The sequence below is a fragment of the Anguilla anguilla genome, chromosome 5 (assembly GCF_013347855.1).
Source record: "Anguilla anguilla isolate fAngAng1 chromosome 5, fAngAng1.pri, whole genome shotgun sequence".
In the NCBI taxonomy this organism is placed as follows: domain Eukaryota; kingdom Metazoa; phylum Chordata; class Actinopteri; order Anguilliformes; family Anguillidae; genus Anguilla; species Anguilla anguilla.
This window is the reverse complement of record NC_049205.1, coordinates 56,598,377-56,614,525: the sequence shown is the minus strand read 5'-3', so window position 1 is coordinate 56,614,525 and position 16,149 is coordinate 56,598,377. Positions and strand designations below refer to the sequence as shown.

Here is a 16,149-nt window from a genome sequence, read left to right as displayed (position 1 = left end):
CATCCCAGCACTTTTTGGTAATTTGTATTTGTCCTAATACTGTAGCTTATTCTTCTGCCTAGTTGGCTTTGCAGAGGTTAGGTCTGAATAGTGTTCACTTTGTGAACTAAACTGTGTTCTTGGCTAAAAATAGCTGTACAAAATAAGTATTGTACCTTACTGAACCTGTGTTTAGCAGTTGTCTATGACCATGAAATGCACTTTTTGTACGTCGCTTTGGATAAAAGCGTCTGCCAAATAAATGTAATGTAAAAATTTAAGGCAACTAACCTCCAAAACAAGCAGGAGTGGAAGATGGCTGCAGTACAGGCCTGGCAGAGCACCACCAGAGTAAATACTCAGCACCTGGTAATGTCTATGGGTCACAGACTTCAAGCTGTCATTGCATGTAAAGGGCTTGGGACAATATGTCTCAAACATGAAAATGGTGGGGAGTGGGCTGAAATTTCTACATGGTGAAACCAAAATGTATAAGACTACCCTTTAATAAAGAAGCTGAGAAGCTGCAGTTCACGTGATTTATTTGATTACAAATCTAAAATTGTGGCGTACACCACCAAATAATTAAAAAATATATATATTTCTTTGTTCCAAACATTATGGAGGGACTGTAATTCCCATTTCCGGTCCAAAACAGAACAGACCAGTATTCCACGGTGATTGTATTGGGCGCTCAACAGCAACCAGCCGGCACATACACTCAGCAGTGAGAGCCCCTGTTAACACAAAGCCTTCATTTCCTTTGAACCGACGTGGTCCTTGCTTGGTTGAACGTGATCCTTCTGAAGAGCAGGAAGGCGTCTCCACACCACAGGGCTGTTGCCATCAAGCCCACTATCTGCCAATGGGGGGGAGGGGGGGGGGGGAAGAGAAGAGTGAAGCAGTAAATCCTTCTTAAAGCAAAAAACAAAATGTCAGACAGCCCCACGGGAGATTAAATATATCTCAGAGCTGGTAATAGAGGGTAAGCGCTTTTCACACTTGTAGACAAAAAGGGGTACAGTTTGGTCTGGTTTAATGCCTGGTCTGGTTTTGGTCTGGTTTAGTGCTGGTTTAAATGTGACAGTGAAAATTATACAATTATATAATTATCTGGTCTAGGCAGCAAGCCAGGTCTGAGGGAGTCTAGGAGCAGTGCCTCGGTATATAATTCAGCAAAAATGCCTGATCACGCATTCACCAACAATAGCACTACCTCATCCTTTGACCCTGCTGGAGTCCGCTGGAGTGACCACAATTCAGAAAGCACATCCCAGAACGCTAGTCACTTCTGGGTTAACTTCAGTCCAGACTGGTACACACGTCAAGTGTAGAAGCGACTCTGAGTCGGTTTTTAATGTGGACTCACCCCACCTCCCAGAATTCCTTTGGCTGAGTGAAGGGAGACAGCGGTTACGCAGATGATGAACATGAAGATGGCCGCAAAGACTGAGTTAAAAACATCCTGTGGGAAGAACAAAAAAAAGTATTATTTCTGGGGTAACTCTCCCCACGAGCAGTGTAGCTACACTGAATTATAGGAAAACCTTAAGGGAGGTAAAGACAGGCCAGCCTTCACAACATGCTCAGTTCCGTGTAAAAGCTTTATGTGTTTCATTTTCCAAAGGTGGCAGGCAGGCTCCCCATTACACAGACACACTGCAGCTTGCACACAGTCCTCCGCTCCCTCCCTTAAACGGCCTGAAACTGAATCGCCTCAGAAAATGCCCCGAGTCCGCGGGTCGACGCCGTGTTAGAAGTAAGAAGACATCTCACGATGAGAGGCCAGAAGAAGAAGGTGAATTTCTTGTTGAGTTTTAAGACGTAAAGGACGAGCAGGGCGGCAGTTATCAGGAGCTCCAAGCAGCTGGCGGCGATGTAAGTCGAGCCGGCTGCCGTCGCGAAACACACCATCGCTACGAAAGCGGTCACCTGGAAAAAGAAAAGAGCACGTCAGCCATTTTGTGGGAGTTACTTTGGGAAGGCACTCTTCAAACTTAATGTTGCATACCTTTTTTGATAAGTAAGGGTTTGCTTACTGGAAGAGGCTGTTCCTTAATGAACCTACTGAAGCAGAACTGGATGCTCTTCTGAAGCTGATATCGGTCAGCATAACCCTAACGCTCCATGGATTGCAGTGTGTTTAAATATCCACTAGAGGGCAATGGTTCTTCTGCAGCCATTGTTAACGTCTCCACATTTACATTACTAGCATTCAGGAGGCACTCTTATTTAGAGCGACTTACAGAGCTTTAGCATTTAAAAAAAAAACATTGTGTCCATTTATGCAGCTTGTTATATACTGAAGCAATGCAGGTCTAGATCTCCACATGTAATCCCCGTCATCATTGTTCAGTTTTCTGTTAGTTCTAAGCTGTCTCTCCAAAGGACTCGATAGGAGGAAAGAACAATACCATCAAAATCAGGCAATTTAAAGGATGGGAACCCCCTCCCCTCCAAACCCATGCCAAAATGAGTACATTCCAAAATGGCTTCTACTGTATTTTATCGTGCTGGTGTATTCCCTCAAATACGAGTCTGTCACACCTTCTAGGGGTTGCCATTTGAATTTGACAGAGCTTTAAACAACCGGTGCACCATGACTTAACTGAAATATGTAACCTTACCAGCTCGCCCACCTTCAGGATACCCCTGATGGATCGGAGAAAAGCCACATCAAGCTCCATTTTGATCGATGGTGATCTGCTGTCAGAGGAATCGTCTCGCCCCAGCGACATCTTTTTTTTTTTTGGGACATTTTTCAGCACTTCCTGATCAGACTATTTCCCCTCACCCGTCAGTTGCAGGAAATTGTGAAAGAATAAAAAAACGTATTTTCATACGCTGCAGATGGTACATCTCACAGCTAACAGCAAATACTTCCAGTCAGCTTGAACAGATCACCACAGCAGCATAATAGATCAATGGGTTTTAGTTCCACAAAGCAGACTTCAATGTGACATATGCAATATTTGTCCTGTTTAGTGTTGGCATGGTTTTTATATGCATTTAGTATGAGTGTGTGCATATAAATAGCACACACACATATAGTATATTTCTGCACTTTTGTACTAAATCAGTCAAATGAAAGTTTTATTAAAATGTAGAATGCTTTACCAAAATAAGATTACATGCCAGAGGTAGTGGCATTTCAAAATGAAAGCCCTACAACATATAATGGTGAGATGTAAACCCTTTCATTGTAATGTACAACGATAGGCAATATAAAGTAAACATAATGAAAACAGCATTTCTAAAGGAAGCATAATTCATAAATTTTGTGATATTAAGTATTGAGAGGCCATTTTTTGCCCCAGGGGTCAGTCCAGCCCTTCCTGAGAGGGTCAGAGTGTGCGTTTCTTCTCACAGTCAAGTCTTTCGAAACCAGTCAGGTCTACATTACCTATACCTGCATATGATCTGTTTGCTTACTGGAATGTGTACTGAAGACATTATAATTGAGGGCTGCTCACCCCTGGTCCTGGAGCTCTACCATCCTGTATGGATTCTTTTGAATGAGGTGTGCTTTGTTGTGGTTGGAGGGGAAACCTGCGGGACGGTAGATCTCCAGGCAGCCCTGGGTTGAGGGATTTTGCTCAAGGGCACAGAAGCAGAACTGTGCACGCCAGTGGGCACGTGGTTCCGGCTGGACCAGGCCGAGGGGGTGGATCTGTGGGCGGAGCTCTGGTTCTGCACCTCCGAGAGGGGTCAGCCTCTTGGCCCGGTCACCGAGAGGCGAACAAAGAGCACCTGATGATTGCAGGCTCTGAGGCCTGTCATCAGCTCTGGTAAGCGGATACCCGACAACCTGTGGCTCCGACAGGAAGTGAAGTGGGGTTTTGAGGCACACACCGCCGAGTCATCGTCTCACGTGCAGGTCTACCCACAAACCTGCCGCACCCCTGGAAGGCTGAAGCAGAGATGCAATGCGGTGGTCGTGAGACAGGAAGAGAGACGCCTGACCCCCTCCCCTTTCAAAGAGCAGATCGCACGGCCCGTTAAATCTCTCACACTGATGTTCTTTTCTCATCTTGCCTGTAGGAATATTTGAGAGCGATACATTGTTTGTTTGTAGACACCCCGACTGTAGGCAGAATTTGAAATCCTGGTTCCTGTTTCTGAGAAATTTTTCAGTGCAAGAAACAGAACTTGGTTGACAATGCTGCACAGGGTTAACCGTTTTGTGACGGACCATTTTGTGACGTCACCCACCTCAACCCCCAGGTGTCTGTGGGCCTTTTGTGTTGTGAGATTATAGATCAGTGGTAACCAACCCTGTTCCTGGAGATTCCTGTAGGGTTTAATTTAAACTCTAATTTGGCACACCTGAGCATCTCAACAAAATTTCTAGTTGTCGAGTGAGGTGTGCTTTGTTAAAGTTGGAATGAAAACCTACAGAACAGCAGATCTCCAGGAACAGGGTTGGTTATCAGTTTTACAGATATTGGTTGAGTGCAATGTGCAGTTGTGGCTTGCCAAAAGAACTATAAAACGAACACAATGACCAACCTTCCTTTATAAACACAGGTCCATTTTTTGATTAACCTACTGTATATGATGGGTAACAGAATGTTGAATGCATAATTTAAAAAAAACACAAACATGACCAATATGGTGTAGCACCAAGAGGCTTTAATCTTTTACATCGGACGGATTATCGCCGTATGTGGGGTCGTATCAGAAAATCACGATACTCAGTAGTTGTCATGAAATCACCAAACAAAAATCATCAGCAGAATCTTTGGTTTGGAGAAGAAATATACTAAGGCACGGTCAGAAACTGAAACACTGAGAACAGTGCTGTCCCTTTAAGTGCAAATTTGCTTCAGCATTATCGGTTCACACCTCACATACAGTACCTAATAGCATACATTGTAAAAGTGTAGATATCTGTAATGTTCCTTCACCTGAGATACAGTGCAAAGCAAAAAGAAAAAATTGGTAATGTAAAGATTCCCTGTACAAGACAGCCATTACACATTGATGAACATGAATCAACTATAAGCCACAAAAAGTCAGTATATTATACTCAGTCTAGTGCATGTTGCCACTGACCAGGCGCCAATCTCACCTGTAGATGTCAATGTATCTGTAGGTGAAATTACCACATTGTGGCCTATATTAAATATAACTAATATGCACTGTCCTAAGCTTTGACGAACTGATAACAGTGTGGTTTCCCCCCCCCCAAAATACTGACACTCCAGCATGAGACTGGCAGACCCTCGAACTTAAGTCAAAGGTGGCATCTGAAGTGAAAAAAGAACTAACTTATTCTTAACAATAAGAAGGGTTAGAGCGGTAAACAGAACATGTAAAAGGCAGAGCTCGCTGATTAGCCTGAGTTCGGCTCTAAGCCTCAGTCCTTCAGGCAGCGCAGAGCTAGCGCCCGCGCTCCAGGGCGAGGCTACGCCTCCTTCTGCTCGCGCTCCACCAAAACGTACGTCTCCAGCAGCTCCTCCTCCGGCTGCTGGGCGTGGCCCTGGGAAGGGGGCAGGGCACATATGGCATCACAAGGGGGTGGGATGTAGTAGGACTGCGGGGGCTCTTTGATGGCGTCGCACGGCGAGCACTCGCGGCAGCCGGGGACGCCGAACTGGGGGGCCTGGGAAGGGTGGCACGCCACCGGCTGGGCCTTGTCTCTGGGCGAGCCGAGGGGCGTGGCTCTGCCGCCGCCGTCGTCGTCGCGGCAACGCCTGGCGTCCTGCCAGGCGGTCTCCTCCACGGGGTACTTGAGCTCGGCGTCGGCGCGGTGCTCCTGCACGGTCATTTGGCCCATCCTCTCGGCCAGCTCGGAGACCAGGCACTCGTCCGCAGAGGCCTGGCTGCTCTCCGGCGCCGCCCCCTGGGCTCCTATGAGCCCCGCCCCCTGCGCTGCTCTGGACCCCGCCCCCTGGGCTCCTATGAGCCCCGCCCCCTGCGCTGCTCTGGGCCCCGCCCCCTGGGCGCGGCACGTCTCCGTTTCCACGGGCTCTTTCTCCTGGGCGTGCTCGTCAGGTGGGCGTCTCCCCGGCTTGGGCGACCCCGCGGTCGCGCCGGCGATTGGGCGGGACTCGGGCAGCCTGGCGACCGACGGGGCCGCGCAGAGGTCGCTGCCCGCCGTGGAGCCCCCTTTAGGGGTCCTCCGTCCCGCCTTCTCCCTCTTCTGCCCCGCGGGCGGGCCCGCCGGCTCCCCGAACACAGGCTTCTGTCGGAAGGTCAGGTCGGGGTAATGCTCCCGCATCTCCCGTATCGACCCGTCGTCCGTCAGGAGGCTGCGCGCTGGCCCGACCACGGGCTCCCCCGCCCCGTTCGGGGGCGGGAACTCCAGGCTCCGGGGAACTTCCGGACCCTCGTCGCCCCCTCCCGCCGCCCCGGCCGAAGTCAGGCCCTCCTCAGGACGGCCCTCCTCCCCTGGATCGACCAGAGAGCGCCCTCTGTCCAGCTCCTCCTCCCCTTCCTCCTCCTCCTCCTCCTCCTCCTCCTTCCTGCTGACGTGGAGCGAGGCATTCTCTCTGTCTGCAGGAGCTGGCTCCGCCCCCAGGTCCTCCCGCACACCTTCGCTGGCCTCGCAGGGGCAAAGGGGGGCCTGTGGGAACCTCTGCATGAGGACCGGGTCAAATTCCCAGCACCCGCTTTGGCCCATAACCTCCAGCAGGTACTCGCACTCCTGCCGGGCCAGGAAGAGCTCGAAGCCCATCCGGGCGGCCGTTCCAGGGTCCACATTCGCGTCCAGCCGGTACTCCATGTCCGTCTCCGGGCGATATCCTATACTCTCCAGGATACTTTTGACCATGCCTTGTGGCAGCACTGGCTTGATCCAGTAAACAAACGGGCCGGTGAAGGTCTTTTGGAAAGAGAAAGAGAAAGAGACGGTTACCTCCCTCACAACCACAAACAAAATGAATTTAAAATGAACTGACAATTGAAATGAGTTTATTAAAGCATACTGCTTCAGTGGAATAGGAAACAGAGGCTTGGTTTCAATATGGACAACAGCATATCTGCCTGTCCTGTGCTGAAAAACAACTGGAATATCTACTGAGCTACGTACTATTTCCTATGGGACAATACAATTAAAGCTACTTTCACTTCCTGGTATTCATAGTATAATACAGGCACCCATCCACACCAGGAAATGTTCCCAGTATTGGGTACGCTTCCCGTACAAGTGATTTAGTATTTGATAAATTGCCTTACCTGAAGAATCTAACTGAGCTTTTTATGGAATAATGGAATCATTTGGGCAAACTGTTAAAATAAACTCAAACCTACTGTGTTAATCTTTGATATATATATATATATATAAATATATTTATATATATATATATATATATATATATATATATATATATATAAATACCTATATTTTCCCTTTTATACATATAGGCTTACATTTACATTTATATTGAAAAAAACAGCTACATTTAAACTGGGTGAGTACTAGAAACAGGCTTTCAGTTTTTAAGTTTCGGTTTACCTTCAATGTTTTGATCTCCTTCTTCCAAGGAAACAGAAAGAGGTTGACACAGAGCATCTCCAAAACTTCAGTGGCTTTGACCAGGTCCTTGAGGACATCCCGGCATTCTCTCCTGCCCTCCGTTAGGCATTCGGAGACAGTCCGGTAGAAGCCAAACACCGTGAACCTTGAATCTGGATTGGTCTCTGTCAGCAAAAAGCGCCTAGCTTTTTCTGCCACTTCGGTCTCCTGGCAGAGGCTAAGATTGCCCTGCGGCCAAACCTGCTGGTAGTAGATCAAATAATCGTTGAAGGCATCTTCGCGTGCATTTTGCGATTCTTCACCCATAACGCTCTTCATAGCTGTGCGTTGCGCTTCAATGGTAAGTCTCGTTACAACAGGAACAAGGAAGCCCGCTGTGTGCCAAGTGTGGCTGTTGGCTGAGCCGTTCAAACGTGTGTTAAAAACAAAACCATGAGGTTATGTCGCTGGTTTTTAATCAGCTCGCAAAATGGGAATCCCCTGTTTGCCTGTTTGACACGAAATGTCAGAAAGCGTAGGTCCGCGAGATTGGAGGTGAAACTTAAACGTTATCTCCACCTCCTGCCAAATAGGAAGTGACACTCCTTCAGACGTAATTGGTGTAGCTCATGTAGCCGCATCCTAAATTTAATAAATGTACAGCAACACCAAACTCAGAATCGCCCCTTTGTTGATAAATGTTGTGTAATATTGAACTAAAAAGTATTTGAAACTCGCCTGACAAAGAGTCATGGTTTTGTAAGCTCCATATATCTGAAACATTCCTAATAAATACAAGAAACAGACGGACGGCGAATTAAAACCACCATCATGCCGTGGTTTTCTCTCTTCAAGTACTAGACTGTACTGCGACTGCCATCTAGCGGGAAGGAGACTGAATCGCAATATAATGTTAAAATTAAGGAGGCAAGCGAACCATCTTCTTTTATTTGACCAGTAGGTGGCACTATAGTAATGCAAACCAACAGTACGCCAAACGAACCATTAGCAGGTGCTTTTCGATTACCTAAAACAAATCACCATAAAAGTAATGGAACAGTATGGTTTCAGTTTTAAACACATTGTAGACGTGCTATTTCGCTGTAATATTGAGTTACTCAGGATAAAACTCTTCATTATAATTCATCATAATCACTTAACATTGACTCTGACAGAGCTCTCTATTCACAAAGACTTATGGGATTTATTCTTGCAGCACAGTGTGTTGCCAAGGAGTATCGCCTTAAGATCTGCCCCGTGCAATCGATAGCCTGAGTCATTAGTCTTCGGCTGAGTGGAGGAAAAATAATAATAAATTGCCTAGAAGAGCAATTTGTAACCAAAACAGAAGGGACGAGAGGAAAGGGTAATTGTAGTCCAAAAAGACACACAATCTTTTATGACCCTGCATTCCTTTTGTCTTAGTTTAATGTTTTATTAATTTATTTATTTTAATGTGGGCCAAAGGTTGCGTTCTTCGACAGACAGATTGAGAGCCACTGAACTTACAAGTTACTTTAATTTGCCCTTTGGCAGTTAACTACAGGCAAAGTCCTCCTTTTTTCCAAGCATGCAGTGCAGCAGTCCTGGAGATAAACACCATTGTTTTTCTGATATAGTGTGACTGTACAGCTTGGGGGGCACTTCTGTGTCTTTGCTGATGAGGGCATAATTATGCAAGGTTAGTGAGTAAGCCATGCACATTATCTCAGTACTTACCAAATGGCATTGACAAAAACAGATTCTGGCTGATGCAGGACACACAAATAAAACCTGTCTTGTGAAATAGTCAAAAGAAGTCATTATCATAACAGGAAGCAAGCTGTTACATCATTCTTCTCTCCATTTTTCTCCTGTATTTGAGCCGTTTTAAACTCTAACCACCATATATCAGTTACCATTTTAATTAGGGTCTCAGAGAAACTCAGTTTCCATTCTTTTAAGGCCATTTTGTTGTAACTTGATTATATACTTTTCCGAGGTTCAATGATCACATTCCTGATTTAACACATGCACAGACTGTAGACCCCTAAGCCCCGATGCCCCACTGGTAGTTCTCCTGCAGAAAAAGTGCTGTCTCTTGTTGGGTGTGAGGCTGCGCAAGATCACATTCAATTTAATCAAATTCAGTTCTATTTGTATAGCTCTCCTCACAAAGGATTAACGTGTCAAAGCACATTTCGGATATTCTGGTGTCCAGACCCCCTGAGCAAGCCAAGGGTGACAGTGGCCAGGAAACACTCCCCTATGGAAACAGGAATAAAGCTTGGGTAAGTCCTGACTCAGGGGGCCGCAATCCGCTCCGGGTTCGCGGTAAAATGTTCAGCGTTACATCGACTGTTACAGAGTACCCATTGGCACTTGGCAGAGGGATAATTGAACATACACCCATATGCCAGCAATCAAGGTGAATAGTGTAGCCTTTATCCTGTTTTTAATATGTTTTTTTTAAAAGAATCTTGCAGAATTACAACAAAAAAAAATGTCCATGTCCAATAATGGACTAATAACAGCCAATCAGATGAAAGTAGATGCAATTTAGCATACAGTGCAAAATGACAACAACAAATCACATTTCATCAATGTGAAATTAACAGAAATCATAACATTATCTGCAGAAACTAGATGTTAAAAATTTCCTGCTTGTGGATATGTAAAAACTGAAGGTTGGTCTCCGTTTCCCAGTGGACACGATCAAAAGGATTGGTGAGGCCATCGTAGAGATCCTCTCTGGGATCCTCCCCAAATTTACACTTGCTGACAGTCTCCAATAATCACAGCTTGCAGGAAGACTCCACTGAAGCTTCTCCCTGGGCCACTAATGAACAAATCCGTCTTCCTCTGTTTCAGACTGAGATCTCTCACATATATTGGCTGGGCCAGTTTTTATCCTGTTGCCAAGGTGATTGATGGCACCGATTCTCAGTGAACAGTTTTTATTCTTTTCTTTTTTTTGATCCCTGACCATGAGAGAATGGGAGTAAAGAACAGAGAAAGAGGAGAAGAGGGCTGGGACCTTTGGAGCTGCCCCTGCTCTGGGGGCCAGGCTCTCTTCTCCCTGAGAAGGGAGGAAACTGGATAAAAATGGTCAGATAGGGGCCTCTTTTTTTGGTCTTCTTGAATGACAATGGCGTTTAAGTGTGTGAGTCCCTGGAGTTCCCTTGTTTTTGTTCCCACTCGTGCTAGATAGGTGACTTTGAGCTTGCATGGACACTGTCTTTGAGAACTGTCACATTCAGTGAAGCAGACAATCGGGAAGAATATTCAACAGGAGAGCTCCATAATGTTTGGAGCAAAAACATATTTTTTTCTTGATCTGGCTCTGTACTCCACAATTTTATATTTGTTTGAAGTGTACATTTTGAGTACAGAGCCAAATCAAGAAAAATAAGTCTTTGTCCAAAACATTATGGAGCTCACTGTATATGTGTATCTATATGTCCATGTGTTTGTTTGAACTGCTTGTATTAACACTGACAGATTGCACATCTGGAAGGTGTTTTCTTGGTGTCTGTGGTGCCTCTCAGATTCTGGGGTGAGGTAATGAAATTTTGTCTTTATAATTAATACTTAATGTGCAAAGCAAAAAAACTGAATTGAAGAAGTGTGGACGCGAAGTCTAAAGCACCTGTAAATAAACTTCAGAGAAAGTGCATGGTTGGACAACATCAAGCACACACACCCGGTGTGCCGCACTGATTTATAAACACTTTCACAGGGATTTTTTAATAATAGTCTTCGAGGCTTGGGCCCACTTCTGCAGGGATCAATGAGGAGCCTTGTTTGTTGAAAGCAGTGGTGCTGGATGCAGTTAGGATTCTGCTGGCACTCTCCTGGCCTAACTGGGCACTGTGCAGAGAGGGTAATTTAGGAGGAGCACCATAGCAGGGCCCCATCTGTTCACGCTAATTTACCAGAGTCCACTGCTCCAATATTAAGTGGCAATGGGATCATATTTTATATTCACATGATATTTTATCCTGATATTTTATATGCAGTGGCCATATAAAATATCAGGGGGGCTACATCATTACACTATATAAAAATGTACAAATTTGGTTCACAATCTCAGAAGCAACCAGGGACACCGAACCAGCAGGAAACAGCGGCAGTAAAGGGCCTCACTTCCCTTTCCATTCACTGAGACATCTCTGATTGTTTATTATCTCCATTGATTCTGGTTTTGGCACTCTTGCGCTGTTTAAAATGCACATTGGAATACAAAGAGCAAACGCCAAGCATTAAAATGAACTAGGTTAAAGTTTCAGTGCCTTTATGAACAATCAATCTTCTTTCTGCAATAAAACCACACACGCTAAGATGTTAGAGACGCCCTGGAAATGAGTCTCAATCGTTTATTTTTCAGAATATAAATTAAAAAGGGAAAGCTCTAATACAAAACAAGGGGATATACGTGGACGACGGCAATAATAGTAAACAGAGATGGTTACTAGAGACAGTTGAACACCACCAGACCTGGGTCAAATACGTATTTGGATTGGATTCAAATACTTTTCTGTGCTCTATTGATCTTGCCTGGTGTAACTGAGCCTGCCAAGACCAGATCAGTAAAGCGTAGAAAAGTATTTGAATCCAAAACAAATACGTATTTGACCCAGGTCTGAACACCACAGTGCAACGGACACACCTTACGCTGAGAGTGTGTGAGGGTGTCAGGGTGTGTAATCATCTCACAGGTCACAAAAAGGACATGTACCAATCGTGTTATATAAGAACAACAGGAAAAACAAAGACACTGGACAGGTAACAGCAGGCAAGACCTTTGTCATCTCTATATTGCATTATAACTGTGTTCTGTACTGACTGAGACAAAGCTTCTCGACTACAGGTACAAGTGTAGTAGCCTACGAGTGAAATTCAAAGGCAGAAACAGTACTGCTTTTCTATGCGTGCCAGTTTAATCATGGTGCACACATACTACGCCACTGTACAGATATCACAGAGTAAACATCTTAAAACCAGCTGTGACACAAGGCCTATAATTTGACAATTATATAGCAGCCTGGGTTTTGTTTTGCACCAGCTATTGGTAAATAAATTTATTAATGTAATTACAGTGTCGAGAAGACCCAGAAACCAGTTACTTGTTGCTAGGGGCTTACATTGCAATAAATGTCATTTATAATCTACAGGATTCTACAATAATCTACAATCTTCCCAGGTTTCAACACCGTGCCCCAGACCCAGTCTTAGTTTGTTCGTGGCAGGTAGATCTCTGAACATTATACAGAATAATCACACTTTGTGTGACGCTTTGTGTAATTAGAATCGTCTCTTAATGCATCCATTTCTAGAGCGAAGCATTCCTTTTTGCAGAATATCTAAATAACAAGAGAAACTCACAAGCGAATCCTCTAATTCAAAATCTTTCACGGTCACATCCACCGTTTGAGCTACTCTAAACAAAATCACAAAAGGCCATTTCATACTTAACGGGTTTTATAGATTTTTTTTCTCACAATGCCAGCAATGCAGTCATGCATCTCAATCATCTCTAAAAACGAATCTTTCAGGCATGATTTCAGCACCTATTTCTATGCACGAGAAGAGGACGGTGGAGTGCTGATATTTTACATGTTGAGAGAGGCTCTGCATTTCTCAGGATATACAATTTCATGCTTCATATATAATCACTTCTGCCGAGGGAGGTGTGCTTTAAACTGCGCAACGAGACCGGCACACCTGCGTTTAACGGGTCGCTCACCCAGAGACTACCGCACTCAGTTTAAATTAAATGCGAATCTCACCCTTCCTCCAGACAGCTCTTCAGTCGCGGGAAAGTATGCGCTCAGCGGTTTTTCGCTAACGTAACAGTCTCAGTATTTTACAGGCATCGGGAATTTTGGTTGAAGAACAGCTGTTACTGGAAGCCATTGTTTTAGATGTCACCTGTTCGAATACTACTCGGTCACTGCATCCTGGACTTAAACAGTAAAGCTCAACAGCCAAGTAGTTCTTAACATTTTGAAAGCGTAACAGACGAATAACAGTCACATCCGAACAGTGCTAAGTTAGACACTGTTTAAAAATACTCAGTGCTCTTTATAAAAAAGTAATTCCAAAGTAGTATAGTGTACAGAGGCTGTCTCCCGCTAGTTTGGTCAATACCGGAGTTGTCTCAAATTGATCATCCCTATTTTTATCCCTATTTTTTCCTGTTTGCGTGTGTGTGTGTGTACACAGAAAATTATGGCTTTTAAGGTTAATTTAGCTCTTTCCTCTAACTTAACAGCAAAGCAGTGCTAGTTGCTCATGAGCAAACAGACAAGTTAATTTATCTTTTTCTATTGCATATTGTCTACTGAGCTGGATCACAGCCATACCATCTAACCGGTAATCTTCAAGACAATTAAGCAATGACACATTGAGATGCAATACTTTCTATGTTTTTTTTTTTTGCAAAAAAAAAAAAAAACAACGAAACAGCAAGAAGCCAAAAACCGAAAACAAATGAGGATTTTGACTGAAGCTGAAGTGACACGCAGGACCATGCCATCTCACAACAGGGGTAGTGCAGTTTTGAATCGAACCAAGTCAACGCCTTCAAAGAGAACATTTGCAGATAATGTAGATTATTCCGTTATCTCCTGTCTTTTGTATTTCAGTTCTGGAAAACTATATAAAAGATATTCATATAAAAGGTCAGTGATCACACCGGTAGTGAAAAACAACAACAAAAACCTCTAAATGAATCTCAACTGGAATTTGGTTTAAAATTTGGCCATAGAAAATAAGCCATAAAACATGGTTGTACTCTATTACAAATAATGTATAATACTTTGTACAGACACATGCTAATGGACACATTTACATAAAGGACTGTAGGACTACGGTCGGGATATGTTGTGATGTGATTCCCCTCTTAATTTCTCTTCACCCAGTCAGATCATTGGCCTTGCCTCACTCTGAGTGACGCTGTTATGCATATATCACTCTAAATGTCGTTATTTAAGAAAACAGAAACCGAATAAGTGACAGAGGTACTGATACAGACGTACTGTATATTTCTGTGTGAGAAGAGGCAGTAGCCACAGAGCTGAATCTACTCAATCTGGGTGCTACCATTTGTAAAATACATTAAAAAAAATAATAATAAAGTTTACAGCAGAAGGGAAACATGGCAGCATAATGTCTTCACATGTTTTACACCAAGAACGCAACATGACATGAACTGGTCCTGGACCGCAACCAAAGCACTTCAGTTCTTCAGTGGTTACAGGGCGGTGGTCCATGGTGAGGAGGGGCAGGGGGTTGGGGGGGGGGGGGGCAGTTGGTTCACAGCCAATCCCAGAGAAACACGGTGTGTTCAGTACAGCTGCCCCTAGTCCAGGCAACTATGCAGCTCCGTTCTGTTTTCTTGTCGTTTCCAACGTGGTGAGGGATGGAGTCACACAAACAGAAGGAGAAAGAAGATGTGGGGAAAGAGGGAAAGAACGACGTTGGGAAGGAAGATGGGTGCCGCGCGTGACCTCGGCGAGTGTTTCGGTCGCGCCTGGAGCGGGGCGTCGGCCTACAGGATTCTGTGAGAGACCGTCGGGGGCCTCTGGGGGCCGCTGTCCTGGGACGTGTGTTTGAGCAGGTCCGTGGGGATCAGGGGGAGGGGCCGGTCCTGTTCCCTCACCACCGCCTCGTAAGGGGGCACCTCGTCCAGCGGGGGGGCCGACAGGGAGATGGAGGCTATCGGCTGCCGCCTCAGCTCCTGCAGTTCGATCGATTGGCGGGACGCGCCGCCGCCTGTCACCCACGAGGCCCCGCCCGGCCGTCCGTCCGCGAGGTCCGCCCTCTGGCACGGGTCGATGAGCGAATACGGCGGGGGGTCGTCCGTGGGGACGTATATCTGCGTCGCACCGGGTCCCACGCACTCTTCGTATCTGAGACGAGGGAACACGGCGTTAATGAGCGCTTCGCAGACTACCGTGTGAAAATCAAAGGGAAATAAATGACTACATGACTACAGGACGTGTATTAACATTTTTGCCCCTCCAACATATCGCAGTACAGACTGTTATTTTTGTTATTAGAGGTAGCTCAAACCTCCTCCTGTGGCTCCTGTGGTCTGATCAAAGCACAGGTGTGAGGTGACCTACCTGCAGGCAAAGGTATGAACTTTCATGGTACTTTCAAGCGAGGCCCTTTGGAATAGCTCATTAATTACCTATCACCCCGTGCTAAACCGGAATTTCTTTAGAACTATTCTTTAGATCAGAACTATTGCAGAGTCCCTATCAGTAAATCCAAGTGATGCACTGTCCAGTTCTGTCCTGAGACTTTGGAAAAGTGTGCCAGGCACAGGAAGTGGCTGAAGTGCCAACAGTTTGGCACACTGAAGCAAAGGGCCAAGCTTGGCATCCTGGCAGGAGACGGCAGAGCGCATCATTGTGGCGACACTCGCGGTAGCTTGAGTCAGTCACACAAAGGAGATCAGAACGAGAAAAAAGGCCAGAAATTCATTTGCAGGCGTAAGCCTTTCATTTTTTTACATCACAAAATGCCATAAAGTACATTAAATATGGCACAACTGCGATATAACTTGAAGTATGGGAAGTGGGGCTTGTGTTGACTGGTAAAGAGCTGGGTTCTTAAGCACGCACACTTCATTTATCATTCCATGGTAATAAGACAAACTGCTTCCAGCTAGCAAGCAGTCACCAGTGTGCTATGAGATGAAGGCTGCTTGTAATGAAAAATGA

The 16,149-nt window shown here is 45.2% G+C and overlaps 3 protein-coding genes across 4 annotated transcripts in view; all 3 read right to left on the bottom strand.

Annotated features, from left to right (window-relative positions):
* Nucleotides 1-507: 507 nt before the first annotated feature.
* LOC118226993 (proteolipid protein 2) lies at nt 508-2,743 on the bottom strand. The gene is made up of 4 exons (XM_035417038.1): nt 2,607-2,743; nt 1,756-1,911; nt 1,349-1,444; nt 508-838 (listed from the first exon to the last, which is right to left on the bottom strand). The coding sequence occupies exons 1-4, from the start codon at nt 2,715-2,717 to the stop codon at nt 734-736; spliced, it is 468 nt and encodes a 155-aa protein (XP_035272929.1). The 5' UTR covers nt 2,718-2,743; the 3' UTR covers nt 508-733.
* A 1,846-nt stretch (nt 2,744-4,589) lies between these two features.
* LOC118228534 lies at nt 4,590-8,316 on the bottom strand. The gene is made up of 2 exons (XM_035420126.1): nt 7,439-8,316; nt 4,590-6,805 (listed from the first exon to the last, which is right to left on the bottom strand). Exons 1-2 carry the CDS (start codon nt 7,775-7,777, stop codon nt 5,387-5,389), a joined length of 1,758 nt encoding a protein of 585 aa, XP_035276017.1. The 5' UTR covers nt 7,778-8,316; the 3' UTR covers nt 4,590-5,386.
* A 3,440-nt stretch (nt 8,317-11,756) lies between these two features.
* The window catches only part of bean1 (brain expressed, associated with NEDD4, 1), a 48,363-nt gene continuing 43,970 nt past the window's right edge, over nt 11,757-16,149 (bottom strand). For both annotated transcript variants that reach the window (XM_035420058.1, XM_035420059.1), the window contains exon 6: nt 11,757-15,330. In XM_035420058.1, the coding sequence (XP_035275949.1) occupies nt 14,970-15,330 (361 nt within the window). In that variant the 3' untranslated portion in view covers nt 11,757-14,969. The remainder of the gene's footprint in view (nt 15,331-16,149) is intronic.

Bases quoted from the DNA above. Each gene is read 5' to 3' on its own strand.
- LOC118226993 (XM_035417038.1), bottom strand. From the start codon at position 2,717: ATGTCGCTGGGGCGAGACGATTCCTCTGACAGCAGATCACCATCGATC. The intron at 1,912-2,606 runs GTAAGGTTACAT...TTCTTTTTCCAG, and splicing joins TCCTGAAGGTGGGCGAGCTG to GTGACCGCTTTCGTAGCGAT. The intron at 839-1,348 runs GTGAGTCCACAT...CCCCATTGGCAG, and splicing joins AAGGAATTCTGGGAGGTGGG to ATAGTGGGCTTGATGGCAAC.
- LOC118228534 (XM_035420126.1), bottom strand. From the start codon at position 7,777: ATGAAGAGCGTTATGGGTGAAGAATCGCAAAATGCACGCGAAGATGCC. The intron at 6,806-7,438 runs GTAAACCGAAAC...TCTTTCCAAAAG, and splicing joins AGGAGATCAAAACATTGAAG to ACCTTCACCGGCCCGTTTGT.